Source organism: Hemitrygon akajei, chromosome 13 (genome assembly GCF_048418815.1).
Source record: "Hemitrygon akajei chromosome 13, sHemAka1.3, whole genome shotgun sequence".
NCBI classification, from domain to species: Eukaryota; Metazoa; Chordata; class Chondrichthyes; order Myliobatiformes; family Dasyatidae; genus Hemitrygon; species Hemitrygon akajei.
In genome coordinates, this window is record NC_133136.1 from 5120264 (window position 1) to 5146732 (window position 26469).

At 41.0% G+C, this 26469-nt stretch overlaps 1 protein-coding gene across 4 annotated transcripts in view; it reads right to left on the bottom strand.

Moving 5' to 3' along the window:
* dym (dymeclin) overlaps positions 1-26469 on the bottom strand; it is a 375569-nt gene that overhangs the window by 231646 nt on the left and 117454 nt on the right. For all 4 annotated transcript variants that reach the window (XM_073064068.1, XM_073064065.1, XM_073064064.1 and 1 more), the window contains exon 7: positions 16841-16966. In XM_073064068.1, the coding sequence (XP_072920169.1) occupies positions 16841-16966 (126 nt within the window). The remainder of the gene's footprint in view (positions 1-16840; positions 16967-26469) is intronic.

Consider the following 26469-nt stretch of genomic DNA (forward strand, 5'->3'; position numbering starts at 1 on the left):
TGGGAGAAGGTGGTGGATGGTCATACAAGCAGATGGTGCATATCATGAGACCTGGTTATGCGATCACTGATGCCAGGCAGACAATCTCTGAAGAGTATTGATAATGGCTGGGCTCACCTGTCTTGTAAAGACTCTGCCCGGAAGAAGACAATGGCAAACAACTTCTACAGAAAAATTTACCAAGAACAATCATGGTCGTGGACCACAATCACCAACGTCGTACGACATGACACATAATAAATTAATAAATAAAGTGGCCACTGAGTGTACGTACTTCAATAATAAATCTACTTTGACTTTGAATTGAACGTTTTTTAGAATTACTTGGGAATTATTGAGAATAGAGAATTCTTAACGTATTATCCAGCAAATGCAACTATTGAAAACTCATCTTAAAAGAAAAAAGTGGTTTAACTCACATGTGAAACATCACATTACACATCTGTAAATACCTATATGGTGACCATTTTCTGTTGCCATGGCAAACAATGCTAAACATAAGGAGGATATTGGATCATGCTTCAAGTTTATTCTGCCCATCCATCAACTGTGGAAATTCCATTGCTGGAAGTATCTACATTTCAGAATGATCAGTCCTAAAAAAACATTTCAGTAATAGCTCATGACTTTTGTTTGGAGAAGTTAGGGTAGAAAGTTACATATTTTCTCAGTTGTAAAGCTGTTGATGTAGTTCCCTTCCTTTTCTATGAATTAATTCCACATGAGTGACACAGTTAAAAACAAGACAATGCCAAGAGCCTTCACTCCGAACTGCATCGATCCACTCTGCAGCTTGAGCTGATGATCAGCACTGGAGTCACTAACGAGCTTTCCAGATGCTTCCATTACATTGGTTAAATGTTACCGAAGATGGCCTGTACAACCAGTGACAATAATGCCAGGCGAGTAAAAACCAATGTACTAAGAAAAGCCGAAGAAGCTTTTCAAGAGGGTATAGAAGAAATTTACCAGGATACTGCCTGGTTTAGAGGGCATGTGCTATAACACAAGATTGGACAAAGTGGTGAATCTGTGGAATTCTCTGCCACAGGAAACAGTTGAGGCCGGTTCATTGGCTATATTTAAGAGGAAGTTAGATATGGCCCTTGTGGCTAAAGGGATCAGGGGGTATGGAGAGAAAGCAGGTACAAGGTTCTGAGTTGGATGATCAGCCATGATCATACTGAATGGTGGTGCAGGCTTGAAGGCCGAATTGCCTACTCCTGCACCTATTTTCTATGTTTCTAAACTTGGGTTGTTTTCGCTGCAGCAGTGGAGGCTGAGGGGAGATGTCATAGAGGTTTAGAAGATTATGAGAAGCATAGATGGAGTGAGTACACTGACAGTACCTTTTTCCCAGGGTTTAAATGTCTAATACCAGAGGACATGTATTTAAGGTGAGAGGGAATAATTTCAAAGGAGGTGTGAAGGGCTGTTTTTTTTTTACACAGAGAGTGGTGGGGGCCTGGAATGTGCTGTCTGGGGTGGTGATAGAAGCAGATACATTAGAGACTTTTAAGAGACATTCAGATAGGCACATGAATGTGAGGAAAATGCAAGGATATGGACATTGTGTAGGCAGAGGGATTTATTTACCGGTAGTTGGCTATTTGATTACAAATTTAACAAGCTCTGTACAGCATTGAGGGTTGAAGGGCTTATTCCTGTGCTTTACTGCTCTATGTTACATATAATATACAAGCACTAATTGTTAGTTATATTGTGGAATGTGTTGTGTGTTGTTAATTAGGACAGAGACAGTACAACCCTTTGGCTGACAATGTTCTGTTAAACTTTTAACCCAATCAATCTAACATAATCTTAACTGATTCAGCAAAGTTGATATCTTTACTTTAAGTGTACATTTTTTATAAAATGAGCTACAACCAAATTGGTATTATAAAGGCACCTGGTGCAAAACAATACTTGAAGCTTGCGGGTTAAAAAAGAAAGTTACCATAATACATAGGAGCAGAATTTGGCCATTTAGCCCCTTAACGCTGCACTGTCATTCCATCATGGCAGCCTTGTTATCCCTCTCAATCCCAATCTCCTGCCTTCTCCCCATAAATTTTGATGCTCTTACTAATTAGAATTTCATACACATTTATTCTGTTACTATTTGAAAACAATTAAAAAAGTTTTTTTTTTTAAAAAAGATCCACTTTAAATATAAGACATAGGAGAAGAATTAGGCCATCTGGCCCGTTGAGTCTGCTCCGCCATTCAATCATGGCTGATCCTTTTTTTTCTCCCCCTCAACCCCAATTCCCGGCCTTCTCCCCATAACCTTTGATGCCATGTCCGATCAACAACCTATCAATCTCTGCCTTAAATACACCCAACAACCTGGTCTCCATCGCTGCATGTGGCAACAAATTCCACAAATTCACCGCCCTCTGGCTAAATAAATTTCTCCGCATCTCTGTATTAAATGGACACTTCTCTATCCTGACACTCTGTCCTCTTGTCCTAGACCTCCTCATCATGGGAAACATTCTTTCCACATCTACTCTGTCTAGTCCTTTCAATGTGATCTGCTCTCATCCTTCTAAATTCCAGCAAGTACAGACCCAGAGCCATCAAACGTTCCTTGTATGATAATCCTTTCATTCCTGGAATCATCCTTGTGAACCTCCTCTGGACCCTCTCCAATGCCAGCACATCTCTTCTAAGATGAGGAGACCAAAACTATTCACAATACTCAAGGTGAGGCCTCACCAGTGCCTTATAAAGCTTCAGCATCACATCCCTACTCTTGTACTCTAGACCTCCTCAAATGAATGCTAATATTGCATTTGCTTTCCTCACCACTGACTCATCCTGCAAGTTAACCTTCAGGGTGTTCTGCACAAGGACGCCCAAGTCCCTTTGCAACTCAGATTTTTGGATTTTCTCCCTGTTTAGAAAATAGCATGCATATTTATTTCTCTACCAAAGTGTATGACAGTGAATTTTCCAACATTATATTTCATTTGCCACTTTCTTGCCCATTTCCTAATCTGTTTAAGTCCTTTTGCACCCTACTTGTTTCCTCAACACTACCTGCAGCCAACCAGAAAAGGATCATTTTATTCCCACTAGCTACCTCCTACCAATCAGCCAATGCTCTAACCATGTTAGTAACTTGCCTTTAAGTCCATGGGCTCTTAACTTGGTAAGCAGCCTCATGTCTCCTCATAGAATTCCAACAGGTTCGTCAGGCAGATTTTCCCTGAAGGAAACCATGCTGACTTTGTACTATCTTGTCCTGTGCAACCAAGTACTCCATCAGCTCATCCTTAACAAATGACTCCAACATCTTCCCAACCACTGAGGTCACACTTACTGGTCTATAATTTCCTTTCTGCTGTCTTCCTCCTTTCTTAAAGAGCGGAGTGACATTTGCAATTTTCCAGTCCTCTGGTACCATGCCAGTCCAATGATTTTTAAAAGGTCATTTCTAATGCCACCACAATCTCTAACGCTGCCTCTTTCAGAACCCTAGGGTGCAGTTCATCTGGTCTGAGTGATTTAGATCTTTCAGCTTTTTGAGCACCTTCTCCCTTGTAATAGTAACTGAACTCACTTCTCTTCCTTCACACACTACAACATCTGGCATACTGCTAGTGTCTTCCACAGTGAAGACTGATGCAAAATACTCATTTAGTTCATCTGCCATCTCCTTGTCCCCCGTTATTATTTCTCCTGTCTCATTTTCTAGCGGTCCTATATCCACTCTCATCTCTCTTTTATTTTTTACATACTTGAAAAAGCTTTTACTATCCACTTTGATATTATTTGCTAGCTTGTTTTCATATTTCATTTTATCCCTTCTAATGATTCTTTTAGCTTCACATTAATTTTTGCTTTGTTGTATGCCCTCTCTTATGTTTTGATATTTAAATATTTAAGTTCACCAAGTCCTTCAAAAGGCCCTAAGATCTCTACAACTCATCTTTTCAACATTTATTACTTATACATTTCCAAGCAACACAAGCCAGGGAGCATCTATGAAAAAAGAATACGGACGACGTTTCAGGCCAAGACCCTTCATAGGATTAATTAGTAGGAGCAAATTAAAGGAAGGCAGGGGCAAGCACATCATCTGAGTGGACATAGTCTGAGCTATGATCTTACGACTTCAGCAAAGAGAGGTTTCACTCAGAGAAAGCTTCTTTCTATCTGCTCAGCTAGGACAATAGAGATAGTGCAATGCTCCTCTTGCAGGATGTGGGAAGGCAGGGAGACCTCCAGTATCCCTGACGCTACAATTGCAAGAAGAGTATCCAACTGCAGCTTCTAACAAACCGTGTTAAGGAGCTGGAGCTGAAACTGGATGAACTCTGGATCATTTGGGCGGCTGAAGGGGTAATAGATAGGACACAGAGAGAGAGGTAGTTACACCCAAGTTGCAGAATACAGGAAACTGGGTAACAGAAAGGAGAAAGCAGTTTAGGAGCCAGTGCAGAGTACCCCTGTGGCCATCCCCCTCAACATCAGGTAATATCACTTTGGATACTGTTGGGTGGGGAGGAATGGCCTAGCTGAGGAGAGTTACCATGCCCAGCTCTGTGACTCAGAAGAGGAAAGGTGAGAAGAGTACGCTGTGGTGATAGGGGATTTATTAATTAGGGGAACGGAAAGGAGGTTCTGTGGGTGAGAACAAGATTCCCAGATAGTAGGTTGCCTCCCGGGTGCCAGAGTCCGGGATATCTTGTATCGAGTTCTCAGCATTCTTAAGTGAGTAAGTGAACAGCCAGAAGTTGTGGTCCATGTACTGAGATGGGTAGGATCAGTGACGAGGTAATGCATAGGGAGTTCAGGGATTTGGGTGCTAAGTTAAAGGGCAGAGCCTCCAGGATTACGATCTCAGGATTGCTACCCATGTCAAGTGCTAGTGAGGTTAGAACTAGGAAGGTTATGCAGTTTAACACGTGGCTAAGAAGCTGGTGTAGGATGGACAGCATAACATTTTTAGATCATTGGGCTCTCTTCCAGGGAAGGTGTGCCCTCTACAGAAGGGACAGTTTGCACCTGAACTGGAGGGGGACTAATATCCTAGTGGGAAGGTTTGCTAATGCGACATGGTGGGGTTTAAACAAGACTTGCAGGGTGATGGGAATAAGAGTGCCAGAATAGTTAGTGGAGAGATGTAGAGAAAGTTGTTGGTAAGTGTCAGATCTCTCAGTGGGAGAGAATTTTGGAGATAGTGATCATAATTCTGTCTCCTTTACAGTAGCATTGGAGAGAGATAGGAACAGACAAATTAGAAAAGTGTTTAATTGGAGTTAGGGGAATTATGAGACTATCAGGCAGAAAATTGGAGGCTTAAATTAGAAACAGATTTTCTCAGGGAAAATACGGAAGAAATGTGGCAAATATTCAGGGGATATTTGTGTGGAGTTCTGTATAGGTACATTCCAATGAGACAGGGAAGTTATGGTAGGGTACAGGAATCGTGGTGTACAAAGGCTGTAATAAATATAGTCAAGAAGAAAAGAAAAGCTTATAAAAAGTTCAGAGAGCTAGGTAATGTTAGACATCCAGAAGATTATAAGGCTAATAGGAAGGAGCTTAATAAGGAAATTAGGAGAACCAGAAGGGGCCATGAGAAGGCCTTGGAGGGCAGGATTAAGGAAAACCCCAAGGCATTCTACAAGTATGTGAAGAGCAAGAGGATAAGACATGAAAGAATAGGGCCTATCAAGTGTGACAGTGGGAAAGTGTGTATGGAATTGGAGGAAATAGCAGAGGTACTTAATGAATATTTTACTTCAGTATTCATTATGGAGAAGGATCTTGGTGATTGTAGTGATGACTTGCAGCAGACTGAAAAGCTTGAGCATGTAGATATTAAGAAAGAGGATGTGCTGGAGCTTTTGGAAAGCATCAAGTTGGATAAGTCGCCGAGACCGGATGAGATGTACCCCAGGGTTCTGTAGGAGGCGAGGAAGGAGATTGCTGAGCCTCTGGCGATGATCTTTGCATCATCAATGGAGACGGGAGAGGTTCCGGAAGATTGTAGGGTTGTGGATGTTGTTCCTTTATTCAAGAGAAGGAATAGAGATAGCCCAGGAAATTATAGACCAGTGAGGCTTTCTTCAGAGGTTGGTAAGTTGATGGAGAAGATACTGAGAGGCAGGATTTATGAACATTTGGAGAGGTATAATATGATGAAGAGTAGTCAGCATGGCTTTGGCAAGGACAGGTCGTGCCTTATGAGCCTGATTGAATTTTTTGAGGATGTGACTAAACACATTGATGAAGGAAGAGCAGTAGATGTAGTGTATATGGATTTCAGCAAGGCATTTGATAAGGTACCCCATGCAAGGCTTATTGAGAAAGTAAGGAGGCATGGGATCCAAGGGGACATTGCTTTGTGGATCCAGAACTGGCTTGCCCACAGAAGGCATAGAGTGGTTGTAGACAGGTATATTCTGCATGAAGGTAGGTCACCAGTGGGGTGTCTCAGGGATCTGTTCTCGGACCCTTACCCTTTCTGATTTTTATAAATGACCTGGATGAGGAAGTGGAGGGATGGGTTAGTAAGTTTGCTGATGACACAAAGGTTGGAGGTGTTGTGGATAGTATGGAGGGCTGTCAGAGGTTACAGCGGGACATTGATAGGATGCTAAACTGGGCTGAGAAGTGGCAGATGGAGTTCAACCCAGATAAGTGTGAAGTGGTTCATTTTGGTAGGTCAAATATGATGGCAGAATATAGTATTAATGGTAAGACTCTTGGCAGTGTGGAGGATCAGAGGGATCTTGGGGTCCGAGTCCATAGGACACTCAAATCAGCTGCGCAGGTTGACTCTGTGGTTAAGAAGGTACACAGTGCATTGGCCTTCATCAATCGTGGAATTGCAGCTATATAAGACCCTGGTCAGACCCCACTTGGAGTACTGTGCTCAGTTCTGGTCATCTCACTACAGGAAGGATGTGGAAGCCATAGAAAGGGTGCAGAGGAGAGTTACAAGGATGTTGCCTGGATTGGGGAGCATGCCTTTTGAGAATAGGTTGAGTGAACTCAGCCTTTACTCCTTGGAGCAAAGGAGGATGAGAGGTGATCTGATAGAGGTGTATAAGATGATGAGAGGCATTGATCGTGTGGATAGTCAGAGGCTTTTTCCCAGAGCTGAAATGGTTGCGACAAGAGGACAAAGGTTTAAGGTGCTGGGGAGTAGGTACAGAGGAGATGTCAGGGGTAAGATTTTATCCAGAAAGTGGTGAGTGCATGGAATGGGCTGTCGGCAACGGTGGTGGAGGTGGATACGATAGGTCTTTTAAGAGACTTTTGGATAGGCACATGGAGCTTAGAAAAATAGAGGGTTATGGGTAAGCCTACTAATTTCTAAGGTAGGGACATGTTCGGCATAACTTTGTGGGCCGAAGGGCCTGTATTGTGCTGTAGGTTTTGTATGTTTCTATGAAAGTTATTTGAAGGCGTTCAAAGGGACCGGATATCTAAGTATTTGGATAGACATGGACTGAATAAGGATAGCAAACATGGCTTTGTGTGTGGAAGGTCATGTCTATCCAATCTCAGAGTTTTTCGAGGAAATTAGATGGAGGCAAAAGAGTGGAGAAGGTTCAGTCGCTTGGCATTCAGGATGAGGTTGTAAATTGGATTAGACATTGGCTTTGTGGGAGAAGCCAAAGTGTGGTAGTAGATGGTTGCCCCTCTAGCTGGAAGCCTGTGGCTAGTGGTGTACTGGATCAGCAAATTTGCGGATGACACTAAAATTGGGGGTGTAGTGGACAGCAGGGAAGGCTATCATTGCTTCCAGAGGGATCTGCATCAGCTGGAAAAATGGGCTGAAAAATGCCAGATGGAATTTAATGCAGACTATTGTGAGTTTTTGCACTTCAGTAAGACCAACCAGGGTAGGTCTTATACAGTGATGATAGGGCACTGAGGAGTGTGGTAGAACAAAAGGATCTGGAAATACAGGTCCATAATTTGTTGAAAATGGCATCACAAGTAGATAGGTTTGTAAAGAAAGCTACTGGTGGCACATTGGCCTTCATAAATCAATGTACTGAGTACAGGAATTGGAATGTTAAATTGAAGTTGTATAAGATGTTGGTGAGGCCTAATTTGGAGTATTGTGTGCAGTTTTGGTCACCTACCTACAGGAAAAATGTAAACAAGGCTGAAAGAGCGCAGAGAAAATTTACAAGGATGTTGGTGGGTCTGGAGGACCTGAGTTATAAGGAAAGATTGAATAGGTTAGGACTGTATTTCTTAGAATGTAGAAGAGTGAGAGAAAATTTGATAGAGGTATTCAAAATTATGAAGGGTACAGATAGGGTAAATGCAAGCAGGGTTTTTCAACTGAAGTTGGGTGGAACTACAACCAGAGGTCATGGGTTAAGGGTGAAAGGTGAAAAGTTTAAGGGGAACGTGAGGGGAATCTTCTTCATTCAAAAGGTTGTGAGAGTGTGAAATAAGCTGCCAGCACAAGAGGTATATGTGAGCTCAATTCCAACCTTTAAGAGAAGTTTGGATAGGTACATGGATAGCAGGGGTATGGAGAGTTTTGGTTCTGGTGCAGATCGATGGACGTAGGCAGTTTAAATGGACTAGATGAGCCAAGGGACCTGTTTCTGTGCTGTACTTCTCTATTACAATGACTGCAGTACCTCCTCTCTTATGGTAGTAACGAGAAGAGGGCATCTCAATCTTCAGTGGTATATTATCCCGTGCACCAATCTTTTTGACGTAAATGGACCTTATCGAAAATGTTGAGTGTGTGTCTTCACACTCCTATACCTCCTCTTGGGTACTGCTGACCCCTCAATGAGGACCCTCAATTATTCCTTCCTGAAATCTATAATCACTTCCTTCGTACAAACAGTGTACAGAATCACAGCAAAACTCAATCTTAAACACAAACAGAAGCTGGCAGGTGTAAATAGTATCAGCAAAGAATGGAGTTTAATTTTCATGCCATTTCCATCAGCATTAATACTAATTGTGATGCTTCAATCATACTGTGTTGACTTAGTTATTGTAGATCAATGTCAAGAGATCATCACATACCACAATAATACAGAAATATTATAATATTGTTATACTAATGTTATATTATAAACTCCCAGCTTCTTACTTCATTCCCACCTCCAGCACCCGCCTGGCTTCACCTATCACCTTCCTCTCACCCCCACTTCTTATTCTTGCTTCTCTTCTCCCCTTCCTCTCTAGTGCTGATGAAAGGTCTCAACCTGAAATAACAACTGTTTATTCCTCTGTATAGAAGCTACTTAATCTGCTGAGTTCCTCCATCATTTTGTGTGTGACGCTCTGGATTTTCAGCATCTGCAGAATCTTTTGAATTTATAATATTCTCAAATACTTTTAGCAGCAGAAAGAAGTCTATCGATTGGGGAATTGCTGAGACATTTTATTGCAGAATCCTGTAAGTAATCCTAAATTTTGTTAAAAGATTAAATAATATTGACTCTTTCCATTCCATTTGCATTTCATTCATTTTAGTTACAGATTTATGATTACCTTCACCTGTTAACGCCACTGCTTGTGGGATCTTGCATAGACGATGAAAACAAATACAGGCTCATTTTACTTAAAACCTTCAGAACCTTTGTCAAAGAATGTTGATGTTATTATGGTTACATAAGACACAGGAGCAGATTAGGCTATTTGGCCCATCAAGTCTGCTCTGCCATTCTATCACGGCTGATTTATTGTCCCTCTCAACCCCATTCTTCTGTCTTCTCCCCCAACCTTTGACGCCTTTACTAATCAAGAACCAATGACTTGGCCTCCACAGCAGTCTGTAGCAATGAATTCTACAGATTCACCACACTCTGGCTAAAGAAATTCCTCCACATCTCTGTTCTAAATGGAAGTTCCTCTTTTCTAAGGCTGAGCCTTCTGGTCCTAAACTCTCCCCCGCCCCCCCTCCCCCACTGTTAGAAACACCCTCTCCATATCTACTCTATCTGGGTCTTTCAATATTCGATAGGTTTCAATGAGATTGCCCCTCATTCTTCTGAACTCCAGCAAGTACAGGCTCAGAGCCAACAAATGCTCATGTGTTAACCCTTTCATTCGTGGAATCATTCTCATAAATCTCATCCGGATCCTCTCCAATGCCAGTATCATCTTTTTGACAAGGGGCCCAAAACTGTTTGGATTCATCTGTCATCACCACTGGTCATGGGATCTTGCATAAAGCAGACAATGAAAATAAATAAATAAACACTTCAAGAATTTTATCACAAGTAGCAAAAAAAATCAAAGTTCAAATAAAATTTATTATCAAAGTACATATACGTCACCATATACAACCTGAGATTCACTTTCTTGCGCACATACTCGATAAATCCAATAACTATTATAGAATCAATGAAAAACCATGCCAACAGGGTGGACAACCAGCGTGCAAAATACAACAAACTGAGTTCCTCCAGCATTTTGTGTGTGTTGCTTGTATTTGCAGATTTTCTCTTGTTTGCATTAAGTTAAGTTATTCCCTCTGGTTCAAGAGCCTGATGATTGAGGAGTAATAACTGTTCCTGAACCTGATGTTTTATGTCCTGAAGCTCCTGTACCTTCTTCCTGATGGCAGCAGCAAGAAGAGAGCATGAAGTCCCTGCATGGCTAAGCACAGCTCCAATGCCGTATTCAAGTTGACAACACCATTGTCATTGGCCAAATCAAAGGTGGTGATGAATCAGCATATATGAGGGGGATTGAAAACCCGACTGAGTGGTCTCATAACAACCTCTTACTCAATATCAGCAAGATCAAGGAGCTGATATTAGACTTCAGGAGAAAGAAACCAGAGGTCCATGTATCAGTCCTCATCTGAGGATCAGAGATGGAGAGGGTCAGCATCTTAAAGTTCCTCGGTATAAATATTTTAGAGGAACAGTCCTGGGCCCAGCAAGTATGTACAATTATGATGAAAGCAGAGAAGCGCCTCTACTTCCTTCGGAATTTGACATAGGATATGACATGGCATCTAACTTTTGACAAACTTCTATAGATGTGTAGTGGAAATTATATTTTCTGGCTGCATCATAGGTTGGTATGAAAACATCTTTATTGTAATGGACACTTTATCCACTGTACTGATGACATGAGTGTTGAATGGATGAACAATCTACATAATTTTAGATTTATAATGAAATTTATAGATGAAAAGCACTGAGAATGGAAGGAGTGTCTTGGCTACACATGGTTATTTCAGAAATACCATATTCAAGTAATTTCATCATTCAGTGAACATCAATATCTCAAGAAACATAGATTAAGTTGGCAATTTGGGAAACTAACACTAAGATAACACTGTCTCCTGTAATCACTTTGTACAAAGAAGGGGCCCAGTTCAACTTGGATCAGTACAAGTAATTTTTTCTGTACAAATTTACTTTTCCACTGGTTATTTGTCAATCTATTTCCACTTACGTATAGATTTATTGTAAATTCCATTGTATTTCTTTATTTTCCTGTAAATGTCTACAAGGAAATGAATTTTAAAATCTGGCTGAGTGGTGCAATAGCAACAAGCTTTTGCTCACTGTCATTAAGACCAAAGAGCTGATTATTGACTTCAGGATGAGGAAACAAGAGGTCAAAGAACTAGTCCTCACTGGAGGATCAAAGGTGAAGAGGGTCAGCAACTTTAAATTCCTCAGTGTTCTTTTCAGAGGACCTGTCCTGGGCCCAGCACATAAATGCAATTAAGAAAGCACAACAACACCTCTACTTCCTTAGGAGTTTATGGAGATTCACATAATATCTAAAACCTCGACAAACGTAGTTTTTACGTAGGTCAGTCTAGTTTTTGTACTGTGTCATGAAACACCATGGTCCTGAAAAATGTTCTCATTTTTACTATGTACTGTACCAGCAGTTATGGTCAAAATGACAATAAAAGTGACTTGACTTGACTTGACTTGAACTTCTGTAGATGTGTGGTGGACAGTATTTTGACTGGCTGCATCACCAATGCCCTTGAATGGAAAATCCTACAAAAAGTAGTGGATACAGCCCAGTCCATCACAGCTCCCAACCACCGAGCACATCTAAATGAAACGTTGTCACAGAAAAGCAGCATCCAGCATCAGGGACCCGAACCACCTAGGTCATGCTCTCTTTTCACTGTTGCTATCAGGAAGAAGGTACAGGAGCCTCATGACCTACATTACAGGTTCGGGATCAGTTATTAGCCCTCAATCATCAGGTTCTTGGACCACTCAACTTCACTCACCCCATCACTAAAATACTACTACTACCTGTGGACTCACTTTCAAGAACGTGTTCTCAATATTAGTGTTGTTGTTATATATTTATTTTTTCTCAGCTCAAGCTGGCAAACTCTGAGGTACAGGCATAACCAAACATACTCATCTCTCAATTGCTAGGAACATTTGAACAATTCTAGTGGTGTTTAGTATTGTGGCTTTTTGAAGATTTACATAAATACTGCTGTGCAGGCCTAATTGTTTAATGCTATTGTGTAGTGACTTTGGGGTGATACCAAATGTAGACATTACTATTGGGACAACGTTTATCCTGTTCATGTTGCATAGTCTTTCAACTTCCGCTTTTAATTCAATGTTTTTCATTTACTGATTTTTGTATGTTGTTCGTGTTTGGAATGGCTATATCTATTAAGTAAGTTGTTCTTGCTTGTACATCCTGCAAAATTATATTCAGACAGTAGTTATGGATTGTCCTATCTGTAATAATGGATTAGTCATAATATAATTTGAAGGCTTTGTTAATTTATTTCTATATTTATCATGCATTGCATTGTACCGCTGCAGCTAAGTTAACAAACTCCACAACATGTGCCAGTGATATTAAACCTGATTCTGATTTATAGCAAGGTATGGTGCCTTTTATGAGCTTGTATTTTCAAGCAACACTTTGGTGAATGATGCTTGCCACTTGATTGTGCCAGATTGAGTTAAACTGCTGCAGGATCCTGTAATGTGTTGGATTGTTTCTGGTTTCTTAGCATTTTCTGCATTAATCATCTCAAATTTGTTGGTCTGTTATAATTTTTTATGTAAACCACCAGTTTCTGTGCTGTACTTCTCTGTGACTATTGTGGTATCTCCAACTCTGAGCCAGGCATTCGACGCTTCCTTGTCAACATCTAGTCTGCTCAGATCAAGGGAATGTCTTCCATGGAGAGTCATGCTCTTCCATTGGCTAACTTCTATAGTGATAACTTCTTCATTTTTCTGGGTTGTGCTTTCATTTAAGTTTAGTGGTGTGCACTTCTGATCAGAATTGTATATGCTCAAGGGAAATCCTGGTTTCATTGATGAAAATATATCCTCAGACGTTTTATCTGCTTGTTAATTCCTCTTTGCCCTCTGTCCTAGGTAATGTTAATCTTTTGTCCAATTCAGTAAATTAGAGAGCACGTTTAAAGCTAGACAAAACCATAGCAGGCTTAGAGAGTCGCCCTGAAAAAACGCCTGAGTTTATTTTGATAATGGTTTTGCTTTTTTTGCCTGTTAATAGATAGAGAGATTATAGTATCCAAATGCATAATCAGATGCCGTAAGAATTTCACAAGTATTATTATTATAGAAACATAGAAAACCTACAGCACAATACAAGCCCTTCAGCCCACAAAGCTGTGCCGAATATGTCCTTACCTTAGAAATTACCTATGGTTACCCACGGCCCTCTATTTTTCTGAGCTCCATGTACCTGTCCGGGAGTCTCTTAAAAGACCCTATCGTATCCGCTTCCATCACCGTCACTGGCAGCCCATTTCACGGACTCACCACTCTCTGCGTAAAAAAACTTACCTGACATCTCCTCTGTACCTACTTCCAAGCACCCTAAAACTGTGCCCTCTCATGCTAGCCATTTAAGCCCTAGAAAAAATCCTCTGACTATCCACACAATCAATGCCTCTCATCATCTTACACACCTCTATCAGGTCACCTCTCATCCTCCGTCACTCCAAGGAAAAAAGGCCGGGTTCACTCAACCTATTCTCATAAGGAATGCTCCCCAAGCCAAGCAACATCCTTGTAAATCTCCTCTGCACCCTTTCTGTAGTGAGGTGACCAGAAGTGAGCGCAGTATTCCACGTGGGGCCTGACCAGGGTCCTATATAGCTTTTATTATCATTTCTTTCTTTTGTTTTTGCTCAGTCTGCTGTCTTTTGCACGCTGGTAGTCCGCCAGTTAGTGCAGTCTGCCATTGATTCTATTAAGGTTATTGGATTTATTGTGAATGCCTACAAGAAAATGAATCTCAGGGTTGTATATGGTGACATATGTGTACTTTGATAATAAGTTTACTTTGAATTTTACTTGAAAAAATATTCTGCAATTTGTGATCAAAGATTAAGTGCATGAAAAAAATGCACTGCCTTCAGAAAAAAAGTGCCAAGTTTCACAAACATTGTTGTTTAAATATTTATCCACTTCCCTCCAAAATGCTCAAGTTCAGCAATCTGGTGATGTATTTAATATTTAGATTCTTGGCAAGTTTTTTTTTCTCTAGTCTCCCTTAATGCTTTTACAAGTAACCATGAGGTCAAAGCCCTTGTTATCAAGTCAATGGGCAGAGCAAGTGGTGTTTCATGGAACATTACAGTACAGGGCCAAAGGCCAGCCTGTTCCATTGAAATAGTACCTCTGAATGTTTTAAAAGCCTGATATCTTAAACCAGTCTCCTTCTCCAGACACTGCCTGATCTACTAAGTATTTTCCTGACTTTGACTTTATGTCTGTTTTCCAGTTCCTTTGCTTTCTATTTATTGCCTCTGACTTAGTGAGCACAATTTGAATTTTACAAGACCTACCAGAACACTATTAGTTCAACTCTTAAACACAAGAGATTCTGGAAATCCAGAGCAACATACACAAAATGCTGGAGGAACTCTGCAGGTCTAGCAGTATCTATGGAATGAATTAACAGTCAAGTCGTCAAGTTTATTGTCATTTCGACCATAGACTGCTGGTACAGTACAAACAAAACAACGTTCCTCCAGGACCCTGATGCTACATGAAACAACATAAAACTACACTACACTATGTGAGACAGCATAAGGCTACACTAGACTACGTAAAACAACATTAAAACTGCACTAGACTGCAGACCTGCACAGGACTACATAAAGTGCAGAAAACAGTGCAGGGCAGTTGCACAGTCTGATCGTGAGAGCCCGAATGCTTCGGTACCTATTGCCAGATGGCAGGAGGGAGAAGAGTTTGTGTTAGGGGTGTGTGGGGTCCTTCACAATACTGTTAGTTTTGTGGGTGCAGCATGTGGTGTAAATGTCTGTAATGGCTGGAAGAGAGACCCCAATGATCTTCTCGGCTGACCTCACTATTCGCTGCAGAGTCTTGCGATCCGAGATAGTGCAATTCCCAAACCAGGCAGCGATGCAGCTGCTCAGGATGCTCTTGATACATCCTCTGTAGAATGTGATGAGGATGTGGGGTGGGAGATGGACTTTTCTCAGCCTTCGCAGAAAGTAGAGACACTGCTGGGCTTTCTTGGCTATGGAGCTGGTGTTGAGGGACCAGGTGAGATTCTCTGCCAGGTGAACACCAAGAAATTTGGTGCTCTTAATGATCTCAACGAAGGAGCCATCAATGTTCAGCACAGAGTGGTTGCTCCGTGCTCTCCTGAAGTCAACAACCATCTCTTTTGTTTTGTTCACATTCAGAAACAGGTTGTTGGCTCTGCACCAGTCTGTTAGCCGCTACACCTCCTCTCTGTATGCTGACTCGTCGTTCTTGCTGATGAGACCCACCACGGTCGTGTCATCGGCGAACTTGATGATGTGGTTCGAGCTGTGTGTTGCTGCAGAGTCGTGGGTCAGCAAAGTGAACAGCAGTGAACTGAGCACACAGCCCTGGGGGGCCCCCGTGCTCAGTGTGATGGTGTTGGAGATGCTGCTCCCAATCCGGACTAACTGAGGTCTCCCAGTCAGGAAGTCTACGATCCAGTTGCAGAGGGAGGTGTTCAGGCCCAGCAGTTTCAGTTTTCTAATCAGGTGCTAAGAAATGATTGTGTTGAATGCTGAACTGAAGTCTATGAACAACATTCAAACGTATGTGTCTTTTTTGTCCAGGTGGGTGAGGGCCAGGTGGAGGGTGGTAGTGATGGCGTCGTCTGTTGAGTGGTTGGGATGATACTCGAACTGCAGGGGGTCCAGTGTTACATTTCAAGCTGAGACCCTTCCTCAGGACTGGAAAGGAAGGGGGAAGAAACCAGAATAAGAAGGTGGGGGAGAGGAAGGAACAGAAGCTAGAAGATGATAGATGAAGCCAGATGGGTAGGGGGATAAAGTAAGAAGCTGGAAGATAATAGGTGGGAAAGGTAAAGGGCTGAAAAAGAAAGAGTCTGATGGGAGTGGAGAGAGGACCATGAGAGAAAGGGAAGGAGGAGAGGAACCATGGAGAGGTTATAGGCAGGTGAGGAGAAAGGTAAGAGGCCAAAGTGGGAAAACAAAGAAGAGGGAAGGAAGAGGGGGAAAACGTTGGAAAAATCTAAATTCCTATCACTGCTTTTCCTGATTATTTCAATCACTTTAAGCAAATAAACTGAGCCCAGCCATAGTCAATTGATCCATAGGCATATCCTAAGTTTAGAATTTGAATTTCTGAAACATAGGAAATGTTTTTAACTTTTCTATTTGCAATCCTGATCATTTCTATATTTCTCATTCAATTGGCACCAAAAGGAAATGGTTATCTATCTTCTCAGAAAATATGCATAGTGATTCTGCTCTGATCTCCTCCAAGATTAACAGAGGTTTCAAAGTCAGGATGGAGAACTTATTATTCACACTTACATATTTCTCTTAAATTAAATCATGCAAAGTCGAATAAAGTTGTCATACCATTGTCCTTGCATCAAGTACTTGTATATTGTACTTTCTCGAATTATCTCTTTCTGGAATAGCTGGCAAGACAGTAGAACCAAAAGGGTGGTCACAGACTCGAGAAGAATGCTATATGTAATATCTCTGCAAGCAAACATCAAAATAGTTTAAATCAACATGCCATCTTGCAATAACTTGCTGGAAGTGAATTTATACAACATAAAGCACCAAAACATAAGACAGGTAAAACAGATAGTTTTTAATGGTCCATTTAAATAAAGCATTCATTATATTAGTCACAAAATATATTTATATTCTATATGACCATAAGACATAGGAGCGGAACATAGGCCATTCAGCCCATCAAGTCTGCTTTGCCAATCTATCATGGCTGATTTATTATCCCTCTCAATCTCATTCCCCTACTTTCTCCCTGTAACCTAATCAAGAATTTATCAACCTCCACTTTAAATATACCCAATAACTTGGGTTCATTGGCATCTGTAGCAATGAAATCCACAGATACAGCATCAGATTTGCTGAATATTCTGTGCAATATTCGGCAAATCTAACAGCAAGAGAAATGTAAACCCAAGGAAAATTAGACAAAGATTGTAATACAGATTACTTAAGTAATTATCCCTAGAAGAACTTATGTAGATGTCAAATTTGCTGTGCAGATTCATTATCTCTGCTTGTGTGGCATGCCATAAAGAGCCCACCTTACCTTTCTCTGCTTAACTAAAAGCAGAATGTTACTTTAATCCATATCATTTATTTAATTCTGAACCAATTCAGGATTACTTCCTCAATGCTTATTTATGTGTGTACTTATTTCTTCATTTAGAATTACAGCACAGAACAGGCCCTTCCAGCCCAATGAGCTTCACCACCCAGCAATTTATGATGACCAAATTAACCTACTTACCAGTATGTTTTTGGAACATGGAAGGAAACCAGGGCACCCGGAGGAAATCCATGCAGTCACAGGCAGGATATACAAAAACCTTACAGATTGCGTCAGAACTGAACTCCAGACTCCAATGCCGAGCTGTAATATCGTTGTACTAACCACTAGACTACAGTGACAACCCAAAATATTCTTACTTTTAATTTCTTTTTAATGCCATATTTTTATCTTCCACAAATCACCTGATCACGTCCTTAACCTCTTAATTTCAGCTTTGGCTTTCCAGTAAACATCATAATACCATTCAACTTTAATTGAAAGTTTCATATGGTGGGAGAGTCTAGGTCCAGAGAACATAGCCTCACAACAGAAGGGCCACCTTTTAGAATAGAGATGAGGAGGAATTTCTTTAGCCAGGGAATGGTGAATCTTTGGAATTCTTTGCCACAGGCACCTGTAGAGGCCAAGTCTTTATGTATATTTAAGGCAGAGATTGATAGGTTCTTGATTGGTCAGAGCATGAGGGGATACAGAGAGAAGGCAGGAGAATGGGTCTTAGAGGAATATTGGATCAGCCATGATGAAATGACAGAGCAGACTCAATGGGCCAAATGGCCTAATTGTGCTCCTAAATCTTATGGTTTTTTTGGTCTTAGTGATTTTCTAGCTACCTTATTTATGTGTGATATTCAATAATTAGTAACAATTTCCTTTTATAGTGGAATATACAGTGCTTTGAAAAAGTATTCAGCCCCCAACCTTTTTTTTTCATATAAATGAGTATTACAACCAGAGATTTTAGATCATAGGACCATAAGACAAAGGAGCAAAAGACTGCCAATCGGCCCATCACATCTGCTCCGCCATTTTATCATGAGCTGATCCATTCTTCCATTTAGTCCCACTCCCCCGCCTTCTCACCATAACTGTTGATGCCCTGGCTACTCAGATACCTATCAATCTCTGCCTTAAATACACCCAATGACTTGACCTCCACTGCTGCCCGTGGCAACAAGTTCCACAGATTCACCACCCTCTGGCTAAAATAATTTCTTTGCATCTCTGTTCTGAATGGGCGCCCTTGAATCCTTAAGTCATGCCCTCTCGTTCTAGACTCCCCCACCATGGGAAACAACTTTGTCACATCCACTCTGTCCATGCCTTTCAACATTCAAAATGTTTCTATGAGGTCCCCCCTCATTCTTCTATTTTGATCAATTTAACTGAGAATTATTATTTGTGAAACAGTTGGTCCTTTTTTTCCCCCCATTAGAGCCCAAAAATCTGGGAAAATTGTAAACCATGAAAAACTAAAAACTCAAACGACAGCAGTTCAAAAGTATTCATTCCCCCTTGCTCAATAATTAGTTGAACCACCCCTTGCAACTATTACAACCATTAGTCTCTATTAGCTTTGCATAATGTGATAGAGCAAGATTTGCCCACTCTTCCTTGCAAAATTGTTCAAGTGCCTGGTTATTTGGGGGACGAAGGTGGACAGCAATCCTCAGGTTTTTGCCAGAGATGTTCGATCAAGTTAAGATGAGGCAGGTTAAGGCAACTCAAGAATATCAATTGTCTTCATTTGAAGCTACTCCATGGTTGTTCTGGCTGTGTGCTTTAGGTCATTGTCCTGCTGAAAGACAAACTTCCTTCCCAGCTTAAGCTATCTGGCAGAGACTAGCAGGTTTTTATCCAGGATCTATCTGTGTTTAGCACATTCATCTTCCTTTCAAACCTGATCAGATTTCCAGTCCCTCCTGCTTAAGAGGATCCCCACTGCATGAACCTACCTCCACCATATTTTACAGTAGGGATGGTGTTACCAGGCTGATATGAAGTATTAGATTTTGCCATAGGTACTGCTTAGTGTCCACTTTAGTCTCATCCGACTACAAGACCTTCCACATCTGTACAGATCTTCTAGGTGATGCTTTGCCAAGTCTTTATGGGTAAGGATATACATTTTTTAAGTGGTACATACAGCATAAATCTTGTGTGCATCAACAAGAAAATCCCATCCCTTCTGTAAAGTATGGTGGAGGTAGCATCATGCAATGGGACTGGAAATCTGGTTAGTTGATGGGAAGATGAATGCTGTGAAATACTGAGAGATCCTGGATAAAACCCTCCTAGCCTTTGCCAGAAGCTTGAACTGGTGAAGAATGTTCATCTTTCAGCAGGACAACAACATAAAGCACACTAGCAGATTAACCATGGAGTGGCTTCAAATGAAGAAAATTGATGTCCTTGAGTGACACAGACAGAGTCCTGACCTTGACCCAATCGAACATCTCTGGAAAGGTCTCGATTGCTGTCCACCGCCTCTCCCAAACTAACTTGGCACAGCTTGAGCAATTTTGCAAAGAGAAATGGGCAAATCTTGTTCCATCACTTTGTGCAAAGCTATTAGAGATATATCCAAAATAACTACTGGCTGTAATAGCTGCAAGAGGTGGTTCAACTAAAAATTGAGCAAAGGGGATAAATACTTCTGAACTGCTGACATTTCAGTTTTCGAATTTGAAGTTTTCATGCTTTACTATTTTCCCTGTTTTTTGGGTCTACTGTGAAAATAGGAACATGTGATTCACAAATAAAAATTCTCAGTTAAATTGATCAAAATCTCTGGTTGTAGTACTCATTTTTGTGAACAAAGGATTGGGGCTGAATACTTTTTCAAGGCACTGTATTTGTACATCAGTTTCTGAAAAGAGAATGAAATACTAACACCACTAATGTAAAAGGGAAAAACAGCGAAACTTCAGGGAGTTAAAGAGAAACAGCTTTGACATGGTTGGTACAGAATATGCATGACAACAGCTATATTTTATTAGGAATTTGAGCAGAATTGTTAAGTTACCAAAGACACTCACAGATTTCTATAACTGTGCTGTGAAAAGCATTCTAAGCGCCTGCATCACTGTCTGGTATGGAGGAACCACTGCACAGGATTGGAAAAAAGCTGCAGAAGTTTGTAAACTCAGCCAGTTCCTTCATGGGCACTAGCCTTCCCAGCATTCAGGACATCTTCAAAAGGCAATGCCTCAAAAAGGTGGCATCCATCATTAAAGACCCCATCACCCAGGAGGAAGTACAGAAACCTGAAGCCACATACTCAATGTTTCAGGAACAGCTTCTTCTCCTCCGCCATCAGATTTCTGAATGGAGAATGAACCCCTCAGTACTTTTTCCTTATCTCTTGCGCTACTTATTTAAATTTCTGTTTTTATATGCACTTCTTATATTTTGTAGTTTTTATTATTAAGTATTTCAATGTATTGCTGTCCTAAACCAACACATTTCATGAAATATGCTAGGGTCATTAAACTTGATTCTGATTCTGAATATCAAAACCAACCAATCAAGCAGATATACACATAATTAAACTCTTTTAAATTGTTTTTCAGCTACGTTATTACTTAGTTACCACAATTGAATCCAGAGAGATAAATCAGTGGCATCAAGACCATAAGACATAGGAGAAGAATTAGGCCATCTGGCCCATCAGGTCTGCTCTGCCATTCAATCATGGTGATCCTTTTTCTCTCTCCTCCTCAACTCCCGTTCCCAACCATCTCCCCTTGATGCCATGTCTAATCAAGAACCTATCAATCTCTGCCTTAAATACACTCAACAATCTGACCTCCACAGCTGCATGTGGCAACAAATTCACCACCCTTTCGCTAAAGAAATTTCTCCACATCTCTGTTTTGAAAGGGCGCCCCTCTATTCTGAGGCTGTGCCCTCTTGTCCTAGACTCTCCCACCATGGGAAACATCCTTTCCACATCTATTCTGTCTAGGCCTTTAAGCATTCAAAAGGTTTCAATGAGATCCGCCCTCATCCTTCTGAATTCCAGCAAGTACTGACACAGAGCCATCAAACGTTCCTTGTATGATAACCCTTTCATTCCTGGAATCATCCATGTGAACCTCCTCTAGACTCTCTCCAATGCCAATCCAATCTTTTCTAAGAACAGGGGCCCAAAACTGTTCACAATACTCAAGACGAGGCCTCACCAGTGTCTTATAAAGCCTCAGCATCATTCTTTGCTTTTGTATTCTAGACCTCTTGAAATGAATGCTAACCTGGCATTTGCCTTCCTCACCACTGACTCAACCTGCAAATTAACCTTCAGGGTGTTCTGCGCAAGGACTCCCAAGTCCCTTTGCATCTCAGATTCCTGGATTTTCTCCCTGTTTAGAAAATAGTCTGCACATTTATTTTTTCTACCAAAGTGCCTGACCATACATTTTCCAACATGGTATTTCATTTGCCACTTGCTTTCCCATTCTCTTATTCTGTCTTAGTCTTTCTGCAACCTTCCTGTTTCCTTAACACTACTTGCCCATCCACCAATCTTCATATCATCTGCAACCTTGGCAACAAAGCCATCTATTCCAACATCTAAATCATTGATATACAGCATAAAAAGAAGTGGTCCCAACACCAACTCCTGCGGAACACCACTAGTCACCATCCAGAAAAAGATCCTTTTATTCCCTCTCACTGCCTCCCACCAATCAGCCAATGCTCTAACCATGGTAATACCATGGGCTCTTAACTTGGTAGGCAGCCTCACATGTGGCACCTTGTCAAAGGCTTCTGTAAGTCCAAATATACAACATCCACTACATCCCTTTTATCTATCCTACTTACAGTGGCATGCAAAAGTTTAGGCACCCCGGTCAAAATTTCTGTTACTGTGAATAGCTAAACAAGTAAAAGATGACCTGATTTCCAAAAGGCATAAAGTTAAAGAAAACACATTTCTGAAATATTTTAAGTAAGATTACGTTTTTTTCCCCATCTTTTACAGTTTTAAAACAACAAAAAAAGGAAAAGGGCCCAAAGCAAAAGTTTGGACACCCTGCATGGTCTGTACTTAGTAACAACCCTTTTGGTAAGTATCACAGCTTGTAAATGCTTTCTGTAGCCAGCTAAGAGTCTTTCAATTCTTGTTTGGGGATTTTCACTCATTCTTCCTTGCAAAAGGCTTCTAGCTCTGTGAGATTCTTGGGCCGTCTTGAATGCACTGCTCTTTTGAGGTCTATCCACAGATTTCGATGATGTTTAGATCGGGGTACTATGAGGGCCATGGCAAAACCTTCAGCTTGCGCTTTTTGAAGTAGTCCATTGTGGATTTTGAGGTGTGTTTAGGATCAGTATCCTGTTGTAGAAGCCATCCTCCTTTCATATTCAGCTTTTTTACAGACGGTGTGATGTTTGCTTCCAGAATTTGCTAGTATTTAATTGAATTCATTCCTCCCTCTACCAGTGAAATGTCCCCCTGCCACTGGCTGCAACATAAGCCCAAAGCATGATCAATCCACCCCTGCGCTTAACAGTTGAAGAGGTGTTCTTTTCATGAAATTCTGCACCCTTTTTTCTCCAAATATACCGGTACCTTTGTTCATTGTGGCCAATAAGTTCTATTTTAACTTCATCAGTCCACTGAACTCGCTTACAAAATGCATCAGGCTTGTTTAGATGTTTCTTTAAAAACTTCTGACACTGAATTTTGTGGTGAGGACGCAGGAAAAGTTTTCTTCTGATGACTCTTCCATGAAGATCATATCTGTGCCAGTGTCGCTGCACTGTAGAACAGTGCACCACCACTTCACAGTCTGCTAAATCTTCCTGAAGGTCTTTTGCAGTCAAACAGGGGTTTTGATTTGTCTTTCTAGCAATCCTACGAGCAGTTCTCTCGGAAAGTTTTCTTGGTCTTCCAGACCTCAACTTGACCTCCACCATTCTTGTTAACTGCCATTTCTTAATTGCATTACCAACTGAGGAAACGGCTACCTGAAACGCTTTGCTATCTTCTTACAGCCTTCTCCTGCTTCTCCTGCTTTATGGGCATCATTTATTTTAATTTTCAGAGTGCTAGGCAGCTGCCTAGAGGAGCCTATAGCTGCTGATTGTTGGGACAAGGTTTGAGGAGTCAGGGTACAGGTGTCCCCCCCCCCCTTTACAAAGGTAGAACATTCCTATGAAACCTTTCTTAAGCCAAAATGGTATAAGGCAGAGAGCCATTAATTTATATGGGAAAAATTTTTGTCAAAGCGAAAATCCTCTTTGTAATGCGAAAACAGATTACTAATATAGGTCTTTTGTAAAAGCGGAGTGGCGTAAAGCAAACATTCGTAAAGCGGGGGACACCTGTATTTATAAAGCTTTGAAATTTGCATCAACTGGCCTTTCCTAATGATGACTGTGAACAAGCCACAGCCCTAACAAGCTAATTAAGGTCTGAGACCTTGGTAAAAGTTATCTCAGAGCTCAAATCTCTTCAGGTGCCCAGACTTTTGCATAGTGCTCCTTTCCTTTTTTTCCACTGTAAAATTGTACAAAATAAAAATAATACACTAATCTTGCTTAAAATGTTGAAAAGAAAGTTTCACCTTTAACTTTATGACTTTTGGAGATCAGTTCATCTTCTACTCAATTAACTATGCACAGTAACAGAAATTTTGACCAGGGGTGCCCAAACTTTTGAATGCCACTGTGTAATCTCCTCAAAAGATTCCATCAGATTCGTTAGTCAGGAATTTCCCTGAAGAAAACCATGCTGACTTTGTACTACCTTGTCCTGTGCCACTAAATACTGCATCACCTCATCATTAACAATTGACTCCAACATCTTCCCAACCACTGAGGTCAGGCTAACTGGTTTATAATTTCCTTTCTGCTGCCTCCCTCCTTTCTCAAAGAGTGGAGTGCCATTTGCAATTTTCTAATCCTCTGGCACCGTGCCAGAGTTCAATGATTTCTGAAAGATCATTTCTAATGCCACCACAATCTCTAACGCTTCCTCTTTCAGAACCCTAGGGTGCAGTTCATCTGGTCCAGGTGACTTATGTACCTTTAGGTCTTTCAGCTTTTTGAGCACCTTCTCCCTTGTAATAGTAACTGCATCCACTTCTCTTCCCTCACACACTACAGGCACACTGCTAGTGTCTTTTACAGTGAAGACTGATGCAAGATACTCATTTGCTTCATTAGCCATTTCCTTGTCTCCTGTTATTATTTCTCCTGCCTCATTTTCTAGCAGTCCTATATCCACTCTCATTTCTTTTATTTTAACATATTTGAAAAAACTTTTACTATCCACTTTGATATTATTTGCCAGCTTACATTCATATTTCACCTTTCCCTTCTAATGACTTTTTAGTTGCTCTCTGTAGGATTTTAAAAACATCCCAATCCTCTGTCATCCCACTAATTTTTGCTTTGTTGTATGCCCTTTCCTTAGCTTTTACAATGGCTTTGACTTCCCTTGTCACCAATGGTTGTACTATTTTACCATTTCAGTATTTCTTTGTTTTTGGAAAACTTATGTCTTGCACCTTCCTCATTTTTCCCAGAAACTCACACCACTGCTGCTCTGCTGACATCCCTGCCAGCAGCTCCTTCCAATTTACTTTAGCCAACTCCTCTCTCATACCACTGTAATTTCCCTTACTCCACTGAAATACTGCTACATCTGACTTTACTTTTTCCCTATCAAATTTCAAGTTGAACTTAATCAATTTGTGATCACTGGTTCCGAAGGGTTCTTTTACCTTAAGCTCCCTAATTGCCTCAGGTTTATTACATAACACCCAATCCAGTGTAGCTGATCCCCTAGTAGGCTCCATGACAACTGCTCTAAAAAGCCATCTCTTAAGCATTCAACAAACTCACTCTCTTAAGATCCATTACTAACCTGATTTTCCCAATCGACCTGTATGTTAAAATCTCCCATGACTACCATAACATTGCCCTTTTGGCTCACCTTTTCTATTTCCTGTTGTAATCTGTGGTCCACCTCCCAGCCACTGTTGGGAGGCCTGTATATAACTGCCATCAATGTCCTTGTTTACCCTTGCAGTTTCTTAACTCAACCCACAAGGATTCAACAACTTCCGATTCTATGTCACATCTTTCTACGGATTTGATGCAATTCTTTACCCGCACAGCCACACTACCCCTTCTGCCTACCTTCCTATCCCTCCAATACAACATATAACTTTGGACATTCAGTCCCCACTACAACCATCCTTCAGCCACGATTCAGTGATGGCCACAATATCATGATTGCAACAAGATCATCCGCCTTATTTCTTATACTACGCGCATTTAGATACAACACCTTGAGTACTGTATTTGCTAACCTTTCCGATTCTGCATCCCTAATAATTTGATACTCAGTCTGTTGGCTGCAACTAAGTCCCATCATCTGATTTCCCTTCCTGACAGTCTGACTGCACGCTATCTTTACTTTTTTTTAAACCATCTGTCCTTTCCTGAGTCCCTTCACACCAATTCCCAGCCCCCAGCCAAATTAGTTTAAACCCTCCCCAACAGCTCTAACAAACCTGCCCACGAACATATTGGTTCCCCTCGGGTTCAGGTGTGAGCCATAATCACCTCCTAGAATGCACTTCTACCCTCTCCCCACCTTCTTATTCTGCCTTCAGCTCCCATCCTTTCCAGAACTGATGAAGGGTCTCAGCCAAAAGCTTATTTCCCTCCATAGATGCTGTCTGACCTGCTGAGATCCTTCAGTGTTTTTTTTCCACCATCTGCAGAATCTCCTGTGCTTGCAACTATCAAAGGTTCAAGATTCAAGATTGTTTAATATCATTTCCAGTACACAAGTGTAAAGGAGAATGAATTAACTGTTATTAACAATTGTTATTTGATAGGTGGTTTCAATGAGATCTTCCCTTATTGCACTGGTATTAGAGAG